At 45.1% G+C, this 19,013-nt stretch overlaps 2 protein-coding genes across 7 annotated transcripts in view; one reads left to right on the top strand and one right to left on the bottom strand.

The window, feature by feature from the left end:
• The window catches only part of LOC120955635 (alpha-catulin), a 72,880-nt gene that overhangs the window by 23,064 nt on the left and 30,803 nt on the right, over nt 1–19,013 (top strand). For 2 of the 6 annotated variants that reach the window (XM_049610359.1, XM_049610360.1), the window contains exon 2: nt 11,569–11,803. The exons of the other annotated variants lie outside the window; for them this stretch is intronic. In XM_049610359.1, coding sequence (XP_049466316.1) covers nt 11,774–11,803 — 30 coding nt within the window. In that variant the 5' untranslated portion in view covers nt 11,569–11,773. The remainder of the gene's footprint in view (nt 1–11,568; nt 11,804–19,013) is intronic. 6 annotated transcript variants of the gene reach the window in all.
• On the bottom strand, nt 15,741–16,992 carry LOC120955636 (probable isoaspartyl peptidase/L-asparaginase GA20639). The gene is made up of 2 exons (XM_040376682.2): nt 16,832–16,992; nt 15,741–16,769 (listed from the first exon to the last, which is right to left on the bottom strand). Exons 1-2 carry the CDS (start codon nt 16,883–16,885, stop codon nt 15,801–15,803), a joined length of 1,023 nt encoding a protein of 340 aa, XP_040232616.2. The 5' UTR covers nt 16,886–16,992; the 3' UTR covers nt 15,741–15,800.

Here is a 19,013-nt window from a genome sequence, read left to right as displayed (position 1 = left end):
TTTTTGCTGCTGGTTGAATTTTAAATGATCCAAGTAATGTGTCTTGGTTGGTTAGCTGCTGGGACTTGACTGCTTCACTGCAAGCCCACCGCACATAGCCGCACTCGCATTTGGGCTGGTAGTAAAGTAAACAGTCGCTCATAGTTACAGCAAACATGATTAGATTCAAATTTGATAGCAAATTGGAGCAAGAAATGACTGGGTTTTTTATTCGATGTCGTAAGATTTGTTACGCATGATGGTGGAAAATGTATGCAAGAGAAATGTATTTACAAGAAAGTGATTGAAGCCACGCAGTCAGTGGGCAGGCAGGATACAGTTTAAAATTACTTTGCGATGACTTGGAATATTTGGACGCAAGGTTCATTTGAGACGGTTTACTTTTTTGATAAAAACGGTGGAAAAAACGGTGGTCTATTTTTACCTTAATGAAAATCTAAGTCATTTTTTGTGAAGCGTTTGGCTGCTTGAGCTGTAAACACATCCATAAGCTTATACAAATGAACAAATCTAAATTAAATACAAACACATTTTGTTGTGACAAATTATTTCCACTGTTAGCAACTCGCTCGAATCTGACTAGATCATTATTCAAGCTCTTCTTAAAAGCATAAAAAGCGTCATGGTACAATCGGGAAAAGAAAACATCTCTGCTTCGTTCCTGTGGTGATGATAAGAAAATCGATGTTTTCCAAACCCATCCCGCCGAAGCAAACATAGAGATGTGAATATCGAAGACAAGACTGGTAGAAAATAAAACAAAGACAGCACACATACACGAACACAATGCACGAAACAGTGCAAGAAATAAAGAACAGAATAACCAGGAACGCTGTCCCGGCATTTGCCTGCAAGACGGATGCTTATGACACGTAGTAGAGCACTTTCGCTGCTATGTACCGGTACAAAGGGAAGGCTCATTGGATGTCTCTGTGAGTGTCGTGCAGTTGCCAGTGTATTTCTGGAAGCAGCAGAATCAGCCAGATACCAGACAAAGAAGTGGTGTTTTTTTGTCTTAGGAAGCAAAAAAGGGAGGGATTACGATTTGGCCGTTCTCGAAAACAAATACGACGAAGTGGAGGTGTACAGTTGGCGGCAAAGAAACGTTGAAATTGGCATTGTTATTTGGGTGAGTGGCGGGAGGCGAGCGCCTAATTTCGGGTTGGAGCAGGAGAGCTTAAATGAAAGAAAAAAAAACAGAAAAAAGCGCAGTGAAAATGAACTGGGCGTACGAGGGTGTAATGTGTGTTATATTAATTGAATTTCGGAAACTTTACACCATCGAAAGCACCGTGGATTAGCAGCATTAAGATAGAAAGGGAACAGAAACACACGCTACAGAAGTGAACAATAGGATGGAAAAAAGTTTCAATATTAGTTTAAATGGCGGCTCATTTTCTTATCGGCATCGAAAAGCGATGGCTTTGTAATTGTTTGTGAAAATATTATTAAACGTTTCAAAGTGCCATGCTAAATGTAGAACCTGGAATAATTTATTCACTTCAAAGGCACTGAAATACTCGTCACTTTAGCAATGTGACGGACAGATCGGAACTTAATCACGTTCTTTCGATCGGTTTTAAAACAAGAAATAATATTGCAGGCGCGAGAATCAAATGCTGAAACTCGGAAGCACGGCCAGACGAACTCAATTAGTGTTTAATCTTGTTGGAGTGGATGGAATTTGGGAGTGGAATTTGAAGGTAAATTTGAAGTGGCGGAGGTAGGCATTGGTTACAGCTGGGCCGACCAGAATGTGCAGCACCTTTGAAATACTTTTGCGTGTCGGATAAACTGGCAGAACGGAATGTCTGATGGAAAGTTCCAAAATAAATGATAATTCTATTCCTTTTGAAGATAATGAGATTGGGTGCCATTTTTTATTTGTAGGCGTTCAATTAAGAACTCATTCTATTAGCGTACTATTTAGAAATGTGTTCAATTACAATTGAATTAAGCTGAGCTGGACGGACCCAAAAATACAGCCAAAGAAACTGAGTTTAGGGTGTTAGAAATTTCGTCCCGTGGAGCTAGAAATGGAATGGTCCAAATCGAATAAAAGTCAAATCATCGTTATCCATCGAATTGGGTTGCATAAATGAATTCAAGGACATAAACCATGTATGTTGTATGGCTATGGAAGCCTGTTCGTTTCCCCTTCCTTGCATTTAGAGGTGAACTTAAACTATTTCGAGCGCTTTCACTGAATTATCGTGCTAGCATTGGGGCAACACGACCCTACGGCGTTCGAAGGTGACTTGCCGGTTCTGTTGTTTAGGTTGTATGTGCCAGTGTAGATCTTTTGATTTCATGTTCATTGTCGAGCGCTCCTCTTCATGACAGCGAAAACGGGTTTGCATGCCATTGAGCTGGACTTTGGATAACGCGATGACTTTGAACTTGCTGTTTAAGGGCAAGGTTTTTTTTGGTGAGGTGAGCGTTTTGTGCTAGCAAACGGTACGGTTGCGTTTTGGAAATTGGAATTGGAAGTTGAACGAAAATCTAGCGGTCAATTTGTAGGATATATGATTGACAGGCAATTTGAAGGTATTTTTAAGCCAGAAAATAATGAAACATCCAATCAATTGTATCAATACATGAATGAAGGTTTCTTTATTAGCATGATTGTTCATTCAACAAAGAAAAGTACAATCTTAAGCATTACTCATTCAACTGTTTTCTCTCCTGCGCATTCCATCAGTGTTTAAATTTACATTGGGCTATTCTTCGCCCGATTCCCCGGGAAATTGAGGAAGTAAACAAAGGACAATCTTTGACGAAAGCATGTACCATTGATCCGTTTAGCAAATTTGGGGAAATACTTCTACCACGTGACCATTTGCCCCATGCGCCAGCCCGTTTATCAAACAGATAGACGAACCTGAACGAAACTGAAAGCAACAGGCTTATCAGGCATGCAAGTAAAACAGAAGATAAAAGAGCTGACTTTCATATCGCGAATATGGTATGCTCGAAAGACGCAAGTGACACGTACCTTTGCGGAGCTTAACCCATTGCAGCACACGTACCGTACGCGGGTCGGTTGTTTGCGCTGAACGGTTGGCAGCTGGCCGGAAGCTGAGCGGAGCATGAGCGAAGCGTACGAGCAACCAGATGGGAGGAAAGTTTGCTTTTCTTTTGCTAAACATTAGTTCAATACAGCTTGCTGGAAGAAGCAACAGTTTTCGGTAGCGTGTGCCATCTGTTAAAACGTGTTAAACGATGCATGTTTGGGTGAATAAATGAGTCGCCTGGTTGAAGACGCTTCGATTTTTGCGGTAATATTTGATATAAATAGTTTAGTTCGATGTTATGTTCGAGCCGTTTTACTGCAAAGGATGCTCTATCTTTCTTGTCCATTTTTATTTGATGATCTGGGCACAGTTTTATTACTTTTATGACATTTGTAAGCAATGTCATCCGTTCCTCGCTGATTGATCCCTAATGTGAAGCAGCCCGGTCCCGAAGAGCATGTATGCTGATTGTGTGCTACCGAAACGGACGTGCCAACTCAGCACCGGCTAATCCAATCATGTCGGGTACGGCGGCTTATGAACTACAAACGACAACAACAAAAAAGCACAGCACAAACGAAACGAACGAGCAGCATTAGCATTGACAAGCGCTCGTTTCGCTGTTCGGCATGGTCACAGAAGAAGAGACAAAATCTATATACAAAATTGACTCCATCAAAGTCCACTCCATTCGAATGTTTATTACGTCTGTCATCGACTCTTTCTTTTTGCCGGTTTTTTGCTGCTGCTGCTGCTGCTGTTGCTTGGGAGCAGTGGTCGTATCGAAATCTTACGCCAGCGCTGAGTGGAAATTGACTGCTTTCTGATCAAAAGAAAAGCAAACGTGTCGTAAAAAAGCGAATTACACACACACACACTCACACGCACATAAACTCACATGAACCCTGATCACGTTTCGATAGTGATGCTGAATGCATAATTCTGCGTGGGGTCTCTTGGTGCCGTGCGTCATCGTGTCACCGTGGAATAAATAAATAAAAAACCTTGTAATCTTTTTGCTGAGAAGGTGAAGATTAGGCCGTAACATGGAACGGCAGAGCATCCACACCATACGCGGACTGGACTCACGTTGGCTCACGCATGGTGGTGTGACATTGTACACCGAAATTTGGGTCCCGTTGCCGGCTGTGTTACGTGTTGTTTGGGGTGGAGGCGATGAAAAGGACGCTGTTATGATTAATAATTAAGCTTGCGGGTAAATTTTTGGAGCGCACGTTGAGGGACAAACCAAGGCATTTATGTTTGCTGACTGGGGAAATGTGGAAATGGAATGTGATGGTAGTTATCATTTATTTTATGTCCTATTGGGAAAATGAAGGAAGGTTTGTGGCATTTGAGGGAGTTTAGAATTTTATATTTATTTCACTCCTTTTTACATGCAGTCCATATACTTGGACGACAAGAAATTGCACAGCAAGATGCAGTCGTTTGTCTTTCCATATGTAAAACATGCTCAAATTAGGTGAACAGAACCTAACCAAGCGCATGAATTTTCCTGTTCCGCATGCAAGAGTTCTGGCACATTGTTTATGAGTTTAGACATCATCTGCAGTGCGCACAGAAATCACCGTAAACCCGAGCTACAATCGATCGAATCTTTCTTTCATCTGGAAACTATGCTCAGGGAAGTCAACTGTCACCGTAGCTGCGGTGCTGCAAGGCCCGAAACTGTGTTACTGTGGCTCAAAATAAGGGCAGCAGTAAAAAGTAGCTATGACGAGTGAAAGGAGTGCAGCAGGGCGGAAATGAAACTGTGGCATTGCTGGACAGTTGTTTGTACTATCGCAAAACGTACACCATCGCCATGATGGATCATGTAGGAGATAGTTTATGTTTGAGAATGTCGGTTTCGGTTTTTGCAAGAGCGCTAGAGATTGTACTATGCTGTGTTGTCAGTCTACAATGCAGCATTTACGCCAGCCAGGGTAGTTGTGAAATATTCAAAACCATATCTTCTTGAAACTCTTCCAAGAGCGTTCCATGCAGGAACGAGAGCACCATGTGTAGGCTCAGACCGTTTGGTTTATTTGCTGCTTCATCACCTACACAGCGGTGCGGGTGTGGAGATTTGGGAGCCAAAAATCAACAATTAAATTGTGTTTACGGGGAGCCAAGCCTTGTCTATGTAACCGCCTCCGACCACTGCAGTAAATCCGTTGGCACCAGCTGGCTACATTTGGCCGGCGTGCACACTGCCGCGTGCAAGGCAAAAACGGGGAAAACCCTGCCAAAAGACATTTTACTGCAAACACGCTGTTAGTGTGCACATAAAAGATGTAGCATATGTTTTTTGTTGTTGTTGTTGGAAAGGAGATTATAAAACAAGCAAGTCGTTTTTAGCTTACTTGCGTAAGCGAAGGGGAGCTGGGTTGGGTTTTATGATGCTTGTTGGTTGGTTGCTAGAACTAGTTACAAGCGAGCATGGTCAATGAGATGGAACAACTACTTTCGTTCTGCGTCTTTCATGTAAAGGATCTCACGTACAGCAGCGTTGGTATTTTCAATAGAATCCTTCTTTTCGAGACGCTTTCATTAAGTTTCCCTTCAAGAATGCAGACGGCAATAAAAATGGGGAATTTCGGTGCAAAAGAACGACTTACGCCTTGTTCGCAGGTTAAGGAGATACTGGGAAGAAAGGATACAAAGAAATTCAAATTAAACCTGACGACTGTTGGGGATGATGAAAAAGGATCTAAATAGCAGAAGATTTGTCTGCATGGCTGAGTAAAAAGGCATCGGTGTCTTATCATCCATTTGCTGTTCTGCCCAGAAGACCCCAGTCGTCGTGTTTGGAGATACAGATTTTTATGACACATCTTCACAGGGTTCAAGTGAATCTTGTGGCACAAGTGCCAGAAATTTGTTTCTATAGCTCCCAATAAAACGCCCTTCTGTGTGTGAGTGTGTGTGTGTGTGGCCACTCTTGGGTGACAGTGGACAAATAAAACGCCCCACTTAGGCTGTTCTGTTATTTATTCTTGTCCAAGAGCATTCTGGCGATTGCAACATCGTGAGAAATTCTTTGCTTATAGTTTTTCCGCTTTACCCTCCACTGGCAACGGGGAGCTCAACGGTGATAGTTTATCTTATTCTGCCCCTTTTGCGGATGAAGGTATCTAATTCTTATGTCATCTAATTTTGCCTTCATTTTCCGCTCTCTCTAGCTCAGTCTCAGTCTGTGCAGCAGTGGAAATTCTCGTTTGTCCAGCCGGCCGTTGAGAAGTTACGGACGAATGACTAAAACAAAAAAAGGAGAGGAAAAAACGCAAATAAAACCCAACACCCCCGCAATACACACACACACTCTCCCTAAGGGGGATTTTAGCGGGGAAGCCTTTGCCGAAAGGCGAAACGAATATAAAATCCAGCCGGACCCATATCAAACGCGCTTGAGACAAGCTGGAGGTCCAGCAAGCGAAGCGCACTGGGAAATGGCAAAAACTCAGCAGCTTCTCCCCGGATTGCTGGCTTCCAACACGTGGTGTAACACGTGATCGCAATGCCGCCCGGGGGCACCGAGGGCCTTGAATTATTAAAGCTTCCCAGTGCTGGCGCGCCGGGTGCTTTGTGGCCTCCGCAGGCCATCGCAGACAACCGGCGGGGCAGCCAGGGAACTGATGCTGTCATGCTCAGTTATGCTTTGCCCCACCGTGCCACACTGTGGCGCTGGCAGTGACTTGTCCGTGCCAGCCCGGTTTGTTCACCGTCCTGTTGTGATGCTGCCTTTGTAAGCTGCTTTGCATTCCGTTCCCGTTTCGTAACGCACTGTCAGCGGTGCGAAAACGAAATCATTCGACTGAAGGCAGCGCAGGTCCGGCAGTGCTGAAAGGGGAGAAATAATTCCGTCTCCTGTGCAAAGCGTGAGAACTTCACAATCGGGATTCGAGGAAGAATTCGACCCATGCATGGAAGGGGAGTAAACATAAAAAGGGCTTGCTAATATGTATCTGTGAGCGCAACAGGAAAAGGGAGTGCTTTAGAATCCCCCGACGGTCGGTGGGCACATTGCGTTGTTCCCAGGGAGGCATGGGAGGGGTGGATACTGAGCCCAGACACTGGCGCCACAGCCACACAGCTCCCAGTGTCCTTGCTGTCTCCTTGTGCTTGGCGGATTGGTGTGCTAGTGTAACATTTGTTTGTTTCCTTACTACTGCTGGGAGGAGGAATTTGGGTTTTTTTATTCTATTCTCCGAAAGAAAGGCGGTACTGACTCTCTGCCAACAAGGCCACATACTCAGTGGTGCAAAAAATAATACACTGTTACTCGGAGAAAAAAAGGGGAAGGCACACGACACAATGGAAATGCGGTGCCCTCAGGAGCCGCTGGTGGAGTGGAATAACAACTTTTTGTCTCCTCCTGGGAGGCCATTTTTTGTGCTGCTATTGCTGCTCCGGTGTTGTGAAGCTTTTTTATCTGTGCGCAGGAACGGTGCAAAAGAAGGAAGCGACACTGGGTGGTACACTGTTTATTCACTTACAGAATTTACGCACGCAGGAAAAGTTCTAACGACATCGTTTCGGCGAAATCGGAGGACGAGCCAGCGTTCGTTTTTTGTCCAGCGATGCCAAGGGAAGGGAGTGGATCGGGATGAATCGCAGCACGGTCAGCATCTAAGGACTGCGCGTTTAGTCCACGGCCACTGAAACTGCTGACGTGATCAGCGTGTGTGTGTGTGTGTGTTGATATTACAAGGACGAGGAAGACCTTGACGTTTGTTAACATGTGGATGGAAGGATTAGTATTTTGGCGACGTGTTCTACGGAATTGGACTGATCTTGTATGTGATTTTTTTTGTGCCCTTTTTTACTAAGAAATTGTGTCATTGAAACAAATTGAATGCAAAAGTCTGAAGTGTGAACTTGTGATGTATTTTTTGTTGTAGAAATCAATTACTGATATCAAAAATGTCAAAGAACCTACACACTTTTGTACAATTTGTGATATTTGTGATGATTCTTGGAGCTACGATTGTTCAACAAAACCTTGAACTTTCTTCTTGGAAGGCCAATTTCAGTGTCCAAGTTGTTAGAGCCTAGGATCTTTGAGAATACTAATGTACTACAAACATGTTTGTAGACGTCTTACCAACTGAAGCTGTCCAAAACACGGATCAAAAGACATCACTGTCATCAACGTGGATCTCACTTGCACAGTCGCAAAACAGAAACAGCGCTGGAACTTTCCCGCACAGTTCCAGGAACGGTAAGAGCTCCGGGGACGCTCTTCAAAGTGCGCCTCCTGTCAGGAAGACGCGCCAAGAGGCACCGCAAAGCGGTTGTAGTACTTGTTGTAGATGGAATGTAACTGATTCCAAGCAAAACCCGGCGCACCGGCATTCTAGAAAGCTCTTCATCTTCAACACCCTTTTCCGGGAATGTGGCCCCCAAATGGAGCATAAACAAAGATTGGCAAGGGGAAATTAGCCAACCGGCCCGCTCGTACCCCATTTTCCCCCGGAATCAAATCGTCGTTATGTCCATAATGGTGTAGTTAATTATAACGAGATCATGTTCGATCACATCATTGAACACACCCATCAAGTGATCGTTAAAATTTACGGCCTGTCCCGTTGGCTTGTCCCGTTGCCCGCGTGGCAGTCTTCGCAATTAGTCCCCCGGGTAATTTGCGCTTCTGGTTTGCGGAGTGAATCTACGTGCTGCTGCCCTCACGAAGCAAAAGGGGGAAGGAAGTAAAACTTCATTAAACAAGGCTTCAACTCCATTGACAGCACTTTGATTGTGTGTACTGTAGAAAGCAACAGCAGCAGCCAATGGAGCAGGACGAGGTAAGACATGCTGCCTGCCTGGGGCGATTTCTGTTAATCCTTCTCGCTTGAGTATGATCTCGTGTGACAGCTCGGGCACTGGCGACGGCACAGTTGGAGCTGGAGGGCAAACTTTTATCTACAACACCACAGGATTCAGCTCGTTGCAAAGCATCCGAGTGGTTAATCAAACCAGAGATAATAAAACGGCTGGGCGTCTGCACGCGAAGTAAGTCGGGCGAAAGAGGCGGAAAGTGAAGTCGTTATCCGGGAAACACTGGGGACAACAAACCGGCAAGCGAAAGAAAAGGGCAGCTTCGTGCTCGAATGGTTGCTGAAATCAAACGTCCCCTAGTGGTGGTGGGTGTTCTCTACGAACAACCCTATAAACTGCACACCACAGTCAACGAGCGAAGGAAATTGATCGAAAAATAACACTTTGCATCAAGCACAAGCAAATGACCGTGGTCCCGGTGGTAGGATGAAGGACCGACTGGAGCGGCTATCTAATTTATCACCCGTCTACCATCTTGGGACGCAGTTAAGCGAACGCAGTCGGTGCAGCCGGCTAGCGCCTCCCCGGGGCAGTTCGAAAGACAACACCCCCCCCCCCCCCCCCCGAACCAAGTGGCAGTGAAAGAAAATTGTTTTAAGGAAAAGTTCTGTCCCTATTATCTCTTCGGGGAATCTTTTCCACTCTAGCTCGGGATGTCCTTTTGCCAGGTACGGCAGGATTTTGAGCGTTTGTTTTCGTTTCTCTGTTCTTCTTTTCTTCCCACCAGTTTCTTTCTTTCCAACTAACAGCATGCGCCTAGGGGTGTCTAGCCCACCTGCAGCTGGTGGCTGGCTGGTGAAGCTTTTCTCTCACCGAAAGCGTAGCGAATGGAAACTGTTATTATTTTCTTTACCAGCGCGAAGAAAATCTCCACCAACCATTAACGGTAATCGCTTTTGGGTGGGAGTTTGCGAAAATGTATTTTTAATGAATTCGAAAAGCTTTAGTAAGAGCGAAGAACGAAGCACGAGAGGGGGAAGAAGAAGAAGAAAATGCTTTCATATTGAATGCTTCCCTCGGTGACGATCTCTGCGGCCCACAGGCTGGCGGCAAATGATGAGAAACGATGAGCAAGACGATGCGGCCAACGTGCTCGGTGCGGCAAAAGCCTGCGACAGAGATTGAAGTTTGCTCGAGAGTTATGTGTGTGTGTGTGTTGGAGCGATACTGTTGCTTTTTTTATCCGAAGCTACCTTCGTTTCAATTCCCAGCAGAACTTTTCGATGGCACTCTGGCTCGGTAAGGTAATCTTTCGATTCCGTGCCCGTATTGATGGAGTCACTCGAGCTGAATAGCGAGCGAGTCTTTTGGGGGCGAGATTAGGATGTAACGATGCGTGACGATGCCGGGGACGAGAGATGAGCTCCCCCATCCTTCCGATCCGACCAAAATGGCAGAATTGTGATGAACTTTTCCATTAACTAGCCAGGAAGTGGTACGTACGAGTACGGGCTCGGTAGGAGGATGGATGGGAACATGGTAACGAATTCGAATCAGCACCGAATCAATTTATCATCTGCTGGAGCTGAGAAGTTGGGAAGAGAGGCTTTGGAGGGGGAAATAATTTCAGAGGGAAGCCGGGAATTAGCATTGTGCAAAGCAATGGCGGAAGAGGGAAACGTAATAGCAGCAGAATTGTATCGTTTGATCATATTTTATGGCAGCTTCATGAATGCGGTATTTACTATAGACATTTCGAGGTCTATTACTATGTTCTGTTTGCATAAAAAGTAGGATATTGGGATTTGTTTAACAGAGAGTTGAACTATTTTGAAAGTCTTATTTTAAGTGCAACTTCAGCTCATGCTGCACACTTAATGCAATTCTCGCTTCTCGCTCGTCGCTAGCAACAACGAATTGCAAAATAAAAATACAAAAGGGTGCAATAAATCCTAATGGAAACAAAGCATATTGCCAGGACCGTGCGCCATTTTCTTAATGCTACCTTCCGGTACGGTACCGTCCAGCTCACCCTTGATAGCCTTGAGATTAAGGAGATGCATAAAAGCATCCAGCCGGCTGATGCAAGCGCCAAATGGATGTTGGCGCTGTACGCCCTTCACTACTTCCCAGGTTTGTCCTTCCACGCACAGCCTTTTGCTTACTTACTTATGGCACAGTCGGGCATTGTTGTGTTGCGCAGAGCACCCTGCCGGAAGCAACTGTAAGTGCAGTGGCAGTACAGTTAATGTTGCACCCATTAGTGTACGCCCGGCAGTCTGCTTTCCAATCGTGGTGCTCGTGCGAAAGGTGTTTCTGTGTGTGGTGTGTAAACAGAAGAAAGAGAGAGAGGGAAAAATAATTTCTAAAGATGCTTTGTGCTGCAAATGGAGGTTGTGCTTTCTGCGCTATGAATGAGGAGCGGGCTCAGCAATAGCTAATTGGGGGCATGGTGGATTGTGTTTGAGAAAGGTTTATTTATTTGAAAAGTTGCTCTTTGCAATACAGGAAAGAAATTTAGAGCTGTTTTATTTTCTGTCGTTTTGATTAACAACAGAAAAAAAAATTGCAGCGAGAAAAGAAGAACATTGAATGGATCTATTAGCTATCAACTTCGTTTCTTAATTTAGTCTTTTGTGTATTGATCATAAACACTGCTTCTTGAAATGTAACAAACTTCAACCGTGCTTCAAAGTGCTTTAGCTCAAAGTGTAAATGAGAAAATGCTATTCTATTATCTTAAGTCTGTATGTGTATTCTTTCCATAATCTAGATTTTGTTGTGCAAATGATAACAAAATAACATAAAAACAACAACAGCAAAATAGTGAAAGTTTGAAAACCAGCAGACGACAGCACACGAACAGTAAGCATTGCTTTTGCGTTCCACTGACTGGCAACAGGAAACGGAGACGTTCGGTTCTGTCCAATGTCTCCGGCATCCTAGCTTCCGCACTACCGACGCTTCGATAGCATACCATGGCCGCTACTTACGGTTGTCCGGGGCAGGTAATATAACAAACTTTAACACAAGAAAACAAAACTGCATGTAAGGCGTTTGAGGAGATTCATTTATTGCATGATTATTACTAGTGTACATACTGCATGATTGTTTTGATGAAGTTTCTTTTAACTGATTTATGTTCATTTGTAGCATTTTACTCGTAATGAATCTCGTTCACTAAAATATTAATCCACAGGGAAAGGCCATTAAAACTAGATCAGGTGTGATTCTGTCTGTCCGTTTGGTTGCTCGCTTAGCTGTCTTTCAATAGCGTCCTGCGAAAGCTCTCAAACCAAGGCGGTCATCGTAAGGCACATGTAACATGGCTCCACTTGATGTATGTATGTGTGTGTGTGGGCAGGCGGGCAGTGATGTGTATCTGTGGCAAATTTATCGACTTTTATCAGTTTCCACCTGAGCAAGGGCCTAAGGGCCGTTTTGCTACCTTCTAGGCGTCCTCCAACACACTCCCCGGGAAGGATGAAACCACTCCACACATACTCACTCACACACACATGGTCGGCGATGGCATTCGGGTTTGCGTACAGCTTTTTGCGAGATTTATGGAAGCCATTTGCCGGATACTCCACTAACGCGCCGCGCTGTTGACTAGCACCGTCCGCCCACCGCACATTGCGAAACGCACTCTCTAGGCGTGTGGAGGTGTGTGGCTCTGTGGGTGTTGATGTTTTGCGGTTTTTGGGGACAGGCTGATAAATGCCGCTTCCGTGTGGAGCACCCCGGAGCACCTGGTCACAGCACAGCAGCTATACCGGAGAACGATCCCGTTTAATATGGGGGCGTTTTGCAACACCTTTCGCATGGGCTGGCGGGGACAACTTTGGCTTGGCCGTTTTGGTCACTATTACTATCAACCACGCGCACCAGCACGGTGGCACCTTCGGGCCCCTGGGTTCATCGGATTTTCCTGCACCTAATTGGAATTTTTCCGGCACCATTTGTTACCGTGCGAGCGATACAAGGAAATGGTTTTGTTTTTGTGACGACTTTCGGTTGCTGTCCAAGTGTGTCGGTGGAAAGAATATTTTGTTTTTGTTTGCGTTTGTGATTGCTTTTTTGCAAGGGAATAATAATTCGCGCAGCAAAAATAATGAATCGCCAACGCTTGATGGTGTGCGATATATCTTTCAGCTTTGGATGGCAAAGAAATAAAATGGTACGTGATAGGAGTTTACCAGATTAATGGTATGGTAAATGGCATACTTTTACGACGCTCATAGAACGGTGGGTTGCAAGAATCTTCCAAGTATTTATGTAGATTATTTCTCAGTGTTTGGATAGAATTTGTAAGCGACAATAGATTTGAAATAAGGGAATTTTAAATGAGTTAGTTTTTTTTTAATTTCTGAATAACCGAAATGTGTTCATTTGTAGCATTTTATTCGTACTGAATCTCGTTCACTAATAGATGAATCCACAGGGAAATGCCAATTAAACTAGATCAGACATGAATTGATATAAGAGATGCCAAATTCAATTATTAGAATCCTTTCCGTTCTAAGTTCGTAGGTTGAAATTTCAGCCTGTCAGCTGTTTGCATCGTATAGCAGTTTTCGAGCAGCTAGCTAAGTGGGTGTTAGAAACTGCCGCTCTAACTAAAATCGAAAACAAAGTATATTCTTTAGGCTGGCACTTAAGGTGCGCCAAAAAATTAGTTTTTTCCTTTATTTTCTTCGTATCTTCGTTCGTATGTATTTTCGACCGCAATGACCCGTTTCCGCGGTTTTTCTCCCTTTTTATCTGCTTGCGTACACACAAAACATCGCTTCTGCTGACAGGTGGGCATCGATAATATAAAGGTGGGCTTAACCCCAGGTGTATGTATTTATAATGCTTATTTTTATCGCTTCTGTTTCTAAATGAAGTTTTTAAGAGTGTTTTGTGTATTCGTCAAGCCACCACTTTTTGTTTGACCAAAAGTCAAAAAGTGATATTCAAATTTGGTTATAAAAACATAGTATGAGATCACCTGTACTACATACACTTTGATTCTAGATTCCATCACCGGATCTAATTAATACACCTTGGGATAAATGGAAGCACTAGTGATGGGAAAAATGACAATTTCGTCGGAATCGATTCCGGCTAGCTCCGAAGTTTTCTGGAATCGATTCCGGATGGTATGTCCGGAATCAGTTTCCGGAATCGGCTCCGTAATTGGTTCCGGAATCGGCTCAGGAATCGGAATTGGCTCCGGGATTGGTTCCGGAATTGGGTCCGGAAACGGAATTGGCTCCAGAATTGGAATCGGCTCCTGAATCGGAATCGGATCCGGAATCGGATTTGGCTCCGGAATCAGAATTAGCTGCGGAATCGGAATCAGTTCGGGAATTGGCTCCAGAATCAAAATCGGCTCCGACATCGGAATTGACTCCGGAATCGGAATTGGCTTCGAAACGGAGTCGGTTTCGGCATCTTCTTAGGAATAGGCGTTTGGGTCCAATGATGCTATGTGTTGATAGCGGCAAAGAATCAAAATTTACTTGTAAATGATCTATTCACATGGAGATTCCCGAACTTATTTCGCTTCCCACAGTTCTTATTTCAATTCAAACCATTCCATTTCTGGAGCCAAGCCTGATTCCGTTACCGGATCAAATTGCGATTCCCAGGTCGATTCCGATTCCGGAGACGATTCTGATTATGGAGCCGATTCCGATCCTGGAATCGATTTCTGAGTCGACTCCGGAATCGGCTCCGGATTCAACTCCGGAATCGGCTCCGGATTCAACTCCGAAATCGGCTCCGGAACCAACTCCGGAATCGGCTCCGGAATCGACTCCGGAATCGGAATCGATTCCAGCATCGGAATCGGCTCCGGAATTGATTCCGAACGCGGAATTGGAATCGGGTAGGTTCGATTCCAAGCTCCCACTACTAGTAAGCACCACCTTGTTTTGCCATTTTTTCGAGCAGGTACTCGAATCTAATTCTAGCTTTGAGGCTAGAATAATCTAGACTGAAAATTGCAGGCTAGTTTTATGTGTGGAGTGTTATGGAGTGTTTACATGATTCCAGCCTCCAACTGCCAAACTCCATACAAAAAACTGACTAGAATCGTGAAGGACCCCATTAGCTGATTTCCATGTATAGTTATTAGTCTTTAAACCAAGAACAGATGATCATGAGCCTTAAATTTGAACAGATTACTGATTAGAAAGAGCTCAAGATTATTATTAAAAATTAAGCAAATGATAAAATGTATGTAAATCCACGATTAAAATAGTGTTTAATAGGTTATGATTCTATAATTTATAATTCCAACCGTTCCAAAAAGAAAAAGACCGTTCCAAAAAGATCCAGAAAGTAAAATGCGTTAAGGAAAAGCTCTAGAATTCCCATTAACAGGACCCCGCTGTCATAATGCTGCGTGGGTGTACAGTGCTGGAATTGGCGGCTTATTGTTTTTTTCTCTCTCTATGTTTCGGATGCTCATTTTTCCCAGCGCCCGGCGAAATTTCTTCTGCACCGGCACCGGCAGCAAGATTAATGGCGCTTAATCTTGATAAAATTAACGGTCAGCTTATTTCAGCATTAGCTTTTCGCCTCATTATTTTGAGTTTAAGACGGTGTCTGGCAGAAGAAGAAGAAGAAAAAGAAGAAGAACCACGGACACGGTACAAGATGGCGCGCTCGCACACACACACACAAAAGGGAGAATAAATCTGTTTTTTATCAGTCCCTTGCGATCGCGCGTTTGTTGCGGTGAAAGATGAATGAAATTAAATGCACCATTTTTGTGTGGTTTTGACGAAGCGAAAACGTCGTCGTGCGCGGACAAGATAATGAAGGAATGAAGTGGAAGGTGAAATAAATTGCCATATTAAAATTTTACTCCCCGTTCCCCGTTCTTGCGTTTCATCTTTAATTCAATTGTCTGTTTTCTGTGTATCTCGAGTAAAGAAGAAAGCGTTCGACCCGTTTCGCGTTTGTTTTGTCTTGTCGCACTTATCGGCTTTATTGTTCCAACAATCTTCCAAATCACATCCCTCCCGGGAGTGGATCGAACGGGGTGTCAGTGGCAGGCATCAGGTTGAAATCTTCCTTGCTCGCCCCGTACGCTACCGTATCGCCCCGTTGATAAGCCCACGACATGTGCAGCGAGTTGTGTGCGACAGCTACATTGCCCGCCCGGTCCAGCGCCACCAGTCCGGCCGTACCGCCGAGCGCGGCGCTCATCGCGTCCAGCAGCTCGTCGGCGACCGGTTGCAGCGCGCGGTCGGTCAGCTGAGCCGTCCGCAGCACATCGTACGCGAGGCATACTTTCATGATGATATCGCCATCGCCTGTGAGTGACACACCGCCCAACCCGTTATCGGCGTACGTCCCGGACCCAATGATAGGCGTGTCTCCGACGCGTCCGACCCGCTTGCCTGTGACACCGCCGGTCGAGGTAGCCGCTGCAATGTTGCCATTTGCATCGATCGCTACCGCACCGACCGTACCACCTTCGCCCGAGCGGTAGCTTTGGTCGGATGCTTTCCACTCCTCGAGGGCATCCATTGAGTACTGGGTGACCAGCTGTCCCGGGGGCTCCAGAAAGCGAAAGCCACGGTCCAGCGCGAAGGAAACCAATCCGTCTCCGATGAGGAAGTTATGGCCGGAGCGTTCCATTACGTCACGGGCCAGCGAGATCGGGTGAAGCAGATCGCGCAGGCCGCTCAGGCTGCCGGTGGCCTTCGTTGCACCGTCCATTATGCTGGCGTCCAGTTCGACGTCTCCCTCGATGTTGAGGGCCGCTCCGTAGCCGGCGTTGAAGAACCGATCCGCCTCCATGATGCGCACGGCTTGCTCGACCGCTTCCACCACCGTGCCATTGCGGGCCAGCACTTGGTAGCCGACCTTGGCCGCCAGTGTGACACCGCGCAGTTTGCCCGGTATACGATCTTCCGAAACGGTCCCTGCTCCACCGTGCACGATTAGAACGGGTTCCACCACACCCATGCAGTACTGCAGGAAGAGAGATGCAGTTTAATATGATTCCCAATACACAATCACTTGCGATAAATCACCTTAAAGTTTGACAACAATACAGACAAAACTAACCATTCCCAAGGGAACAACATGTTGAGAGCACACTGTGACGCACAAGCACACGTCTTTTCGGTAAGCAAGCCCGTTGCACAATAAAGCGGAGATAATTATTACAAGTGGTTCGCCGCCGGATTGTGGAGTGAATGTTGTTTACAGCGCGGCAGATAACCAATACTACTGGGCGAGTGGGGTTTTGCGTCTTGCAGCAGCCAGCCAGTGTTGATGTTGTCAGTGCTGCTAAGCTGCCTTGTGTTCATGTGTTTATTGAACTGCTCTTTCTAGAGCAGAGTTGAGTGTGTTCATGCGAGCGGGCGATTGCAGTGCTCAGCCACCAGCGGGGACTTGTTCCTACCATTAATAAGCTGTTTTTAATTTTATATTAAATTAATAAATTTATTTCTTCAGCTGTCTTATTGTAACCAAAAGTTTGCTGCAACGGCTTTCTGGCAAATATTTTAATGCATATTTAATCGATTATTTTGTTACTCAAGCCTTTTTATCGGAAGACTTTATTTATATTTCTTCTGTCGGTTCGGACGCATTTGCCGAGTTTGTTGATGGACTTTGTGGTTGTATTTTATATTAAAAAGTTGCAAAAAAAAGCATTATTCCTTGATTCTTCATTTGAATACAATTTCTTCTGTTACCGTGTGTAGGTAGCGCTAAGCGCCATGAAGATGAAAGAAGCATTAGAAATGAAAGTCCTCTGATCCTTCCCAAAAGTACCTCAACAAATCAACATTTATTTGTTGGGTAAAAAGTGTGCAGTTTAAAAAAGAAGCCCACGTTTCACAAATAATTCCTTACTTTCTTTGACTTGCGCAAAACAAAAAATACATTCAAGGTGAGTACAGAATAGGTAGAGCTGTGTTGAATGTAAAAGCCAAACCGTAAAAAGTGTACACGGGTTAATGTTTTTACCAGTTTGGAGCTTTGAAATGAAAAGAAGGCAAATGCGTACTTTAAGGGCATTTCTTAAGCACACGATGAGTTCGTGTAATAAAATGTACTTTTTTGTGTGAAATGAAGAAACTTTTACGTGCACATATAATTACAGTACAAAAAAGAAGGGGAATGGTTTATCTTATCAAGACGCTATCGAACAAGAGCACACACCCACACCGTTTGAAAAGGTACGATGTAACCTGTTCAAATACTATGCCCGCCTTTTGAGCGGAGCGAACTTTGATGATTAATATTCAACGCGCCCGGTTGAGCGGGTGTCGGATCCCTCCGAAGAAATTGTAGACGTCAAAGTTTAAATCAACCGCAACACACGACAAGAGAAAAGTTCAATTCGCTTCAAAGTTTCGACGCCCGCTCGCTCATCAAAAGGCCAGAACCGTCTTAAACGTCTCCCGGCGTTCCTAGTCGACGGGCTCTGTCCCTCTGTGGAGCGGCTGATTGGTTGAAGCTTTGTCGAAACATAGATGAAACATTCACCCTGACACACACACATACTCTGTGCTGTAAGGGGAAGGAAAGTTAAGCACGGTTCTAGGCACGGACGGAACGCAACAAGATTCGTTTGGAGCGCTCGTTCGGGAAGCGGGACGCGTGGTGGATCACACAGGAAAAATGGTATGCAAAATTTGCTACGGATAAAGCGCACCCCGCCCACGGGCACGGGCTTCCGATGGCTTCGCGAAGGCACTTTACCGCGCCAGTTCAAATTTGTCGAACGTTAGTAATGGTTTTAGAAGCGTAGGGCGGTGGGATTTCTAAAGCCCCGGGATGAAAATCGCGTGGGAAGGTGATTTATGGAATGTGGAGTTGGACGTGTTTCTTTCTTTTTTTGCTGCTGCTACCCTGTTCTGTTGGATCGTGTGAAACCTTATTTAGCAATAATCCTGAATTACTCTCTCTAATGCTGGACCGGGCGGTCTCAGCCGGAAAGCTCCGTTGGCGGATGAGCATCCTGTCAAAAAGTGCTGACACGGGTGAATCGCGTACCAGCAAAACCGACGACTGGCTGACTGGCGTGAATGTTACACAATTTTTCACCCGCCGTCCGAACGGGAGCACTTTTTGGTTGTTGCTGCTGCTGCGTCCGAGCAGCGGTAACTTTCGATCGAGCGATTTTTGCTGGTTGCCTCCCCGATTTGCAGGGCAAAAGTTTCTTCCTCCGAACAACCCGATGGTTGGCCTTTTATGGCTGTT

The sequence above is a fragment of the Anopheles coluzzii genome, chromosome 3 (assembly GCF_943734685.1).
Source record: "Anopheles coluzzii chromosome 3, AcolN3, whole genome shotgun sequence".
In the NCBI taxonomy this organism is placed as follows: Eukaryota; Metazoa; Arthropoda; class Insecta; order Diptera; family Culicidae; genus Anopheles; species Anopheles coluzzii.
This window is presented reverse-complemented; position numbering and strand designations above follow the sequence as displayed.

What these genes read in the sequence shown, in the direction of transcription:
- LOC120955636 (XM_040376682.2), bottom strand. Translation starts at nt 16,885, where the DNA reads ATGTTGTTCCCTTGGGAATGGTTAGTTTTGTCTGTATTGTTGTCAAAC. An exon ending in TATTGTTGTCAAACTTTAAG is followed by an intron (nt 16,770 to 16,831) that starts GTGATTTATCGC and finishes CTCTTCCTGCAG; the next exon opens with TACTGCATGGGTGTGGTGGA.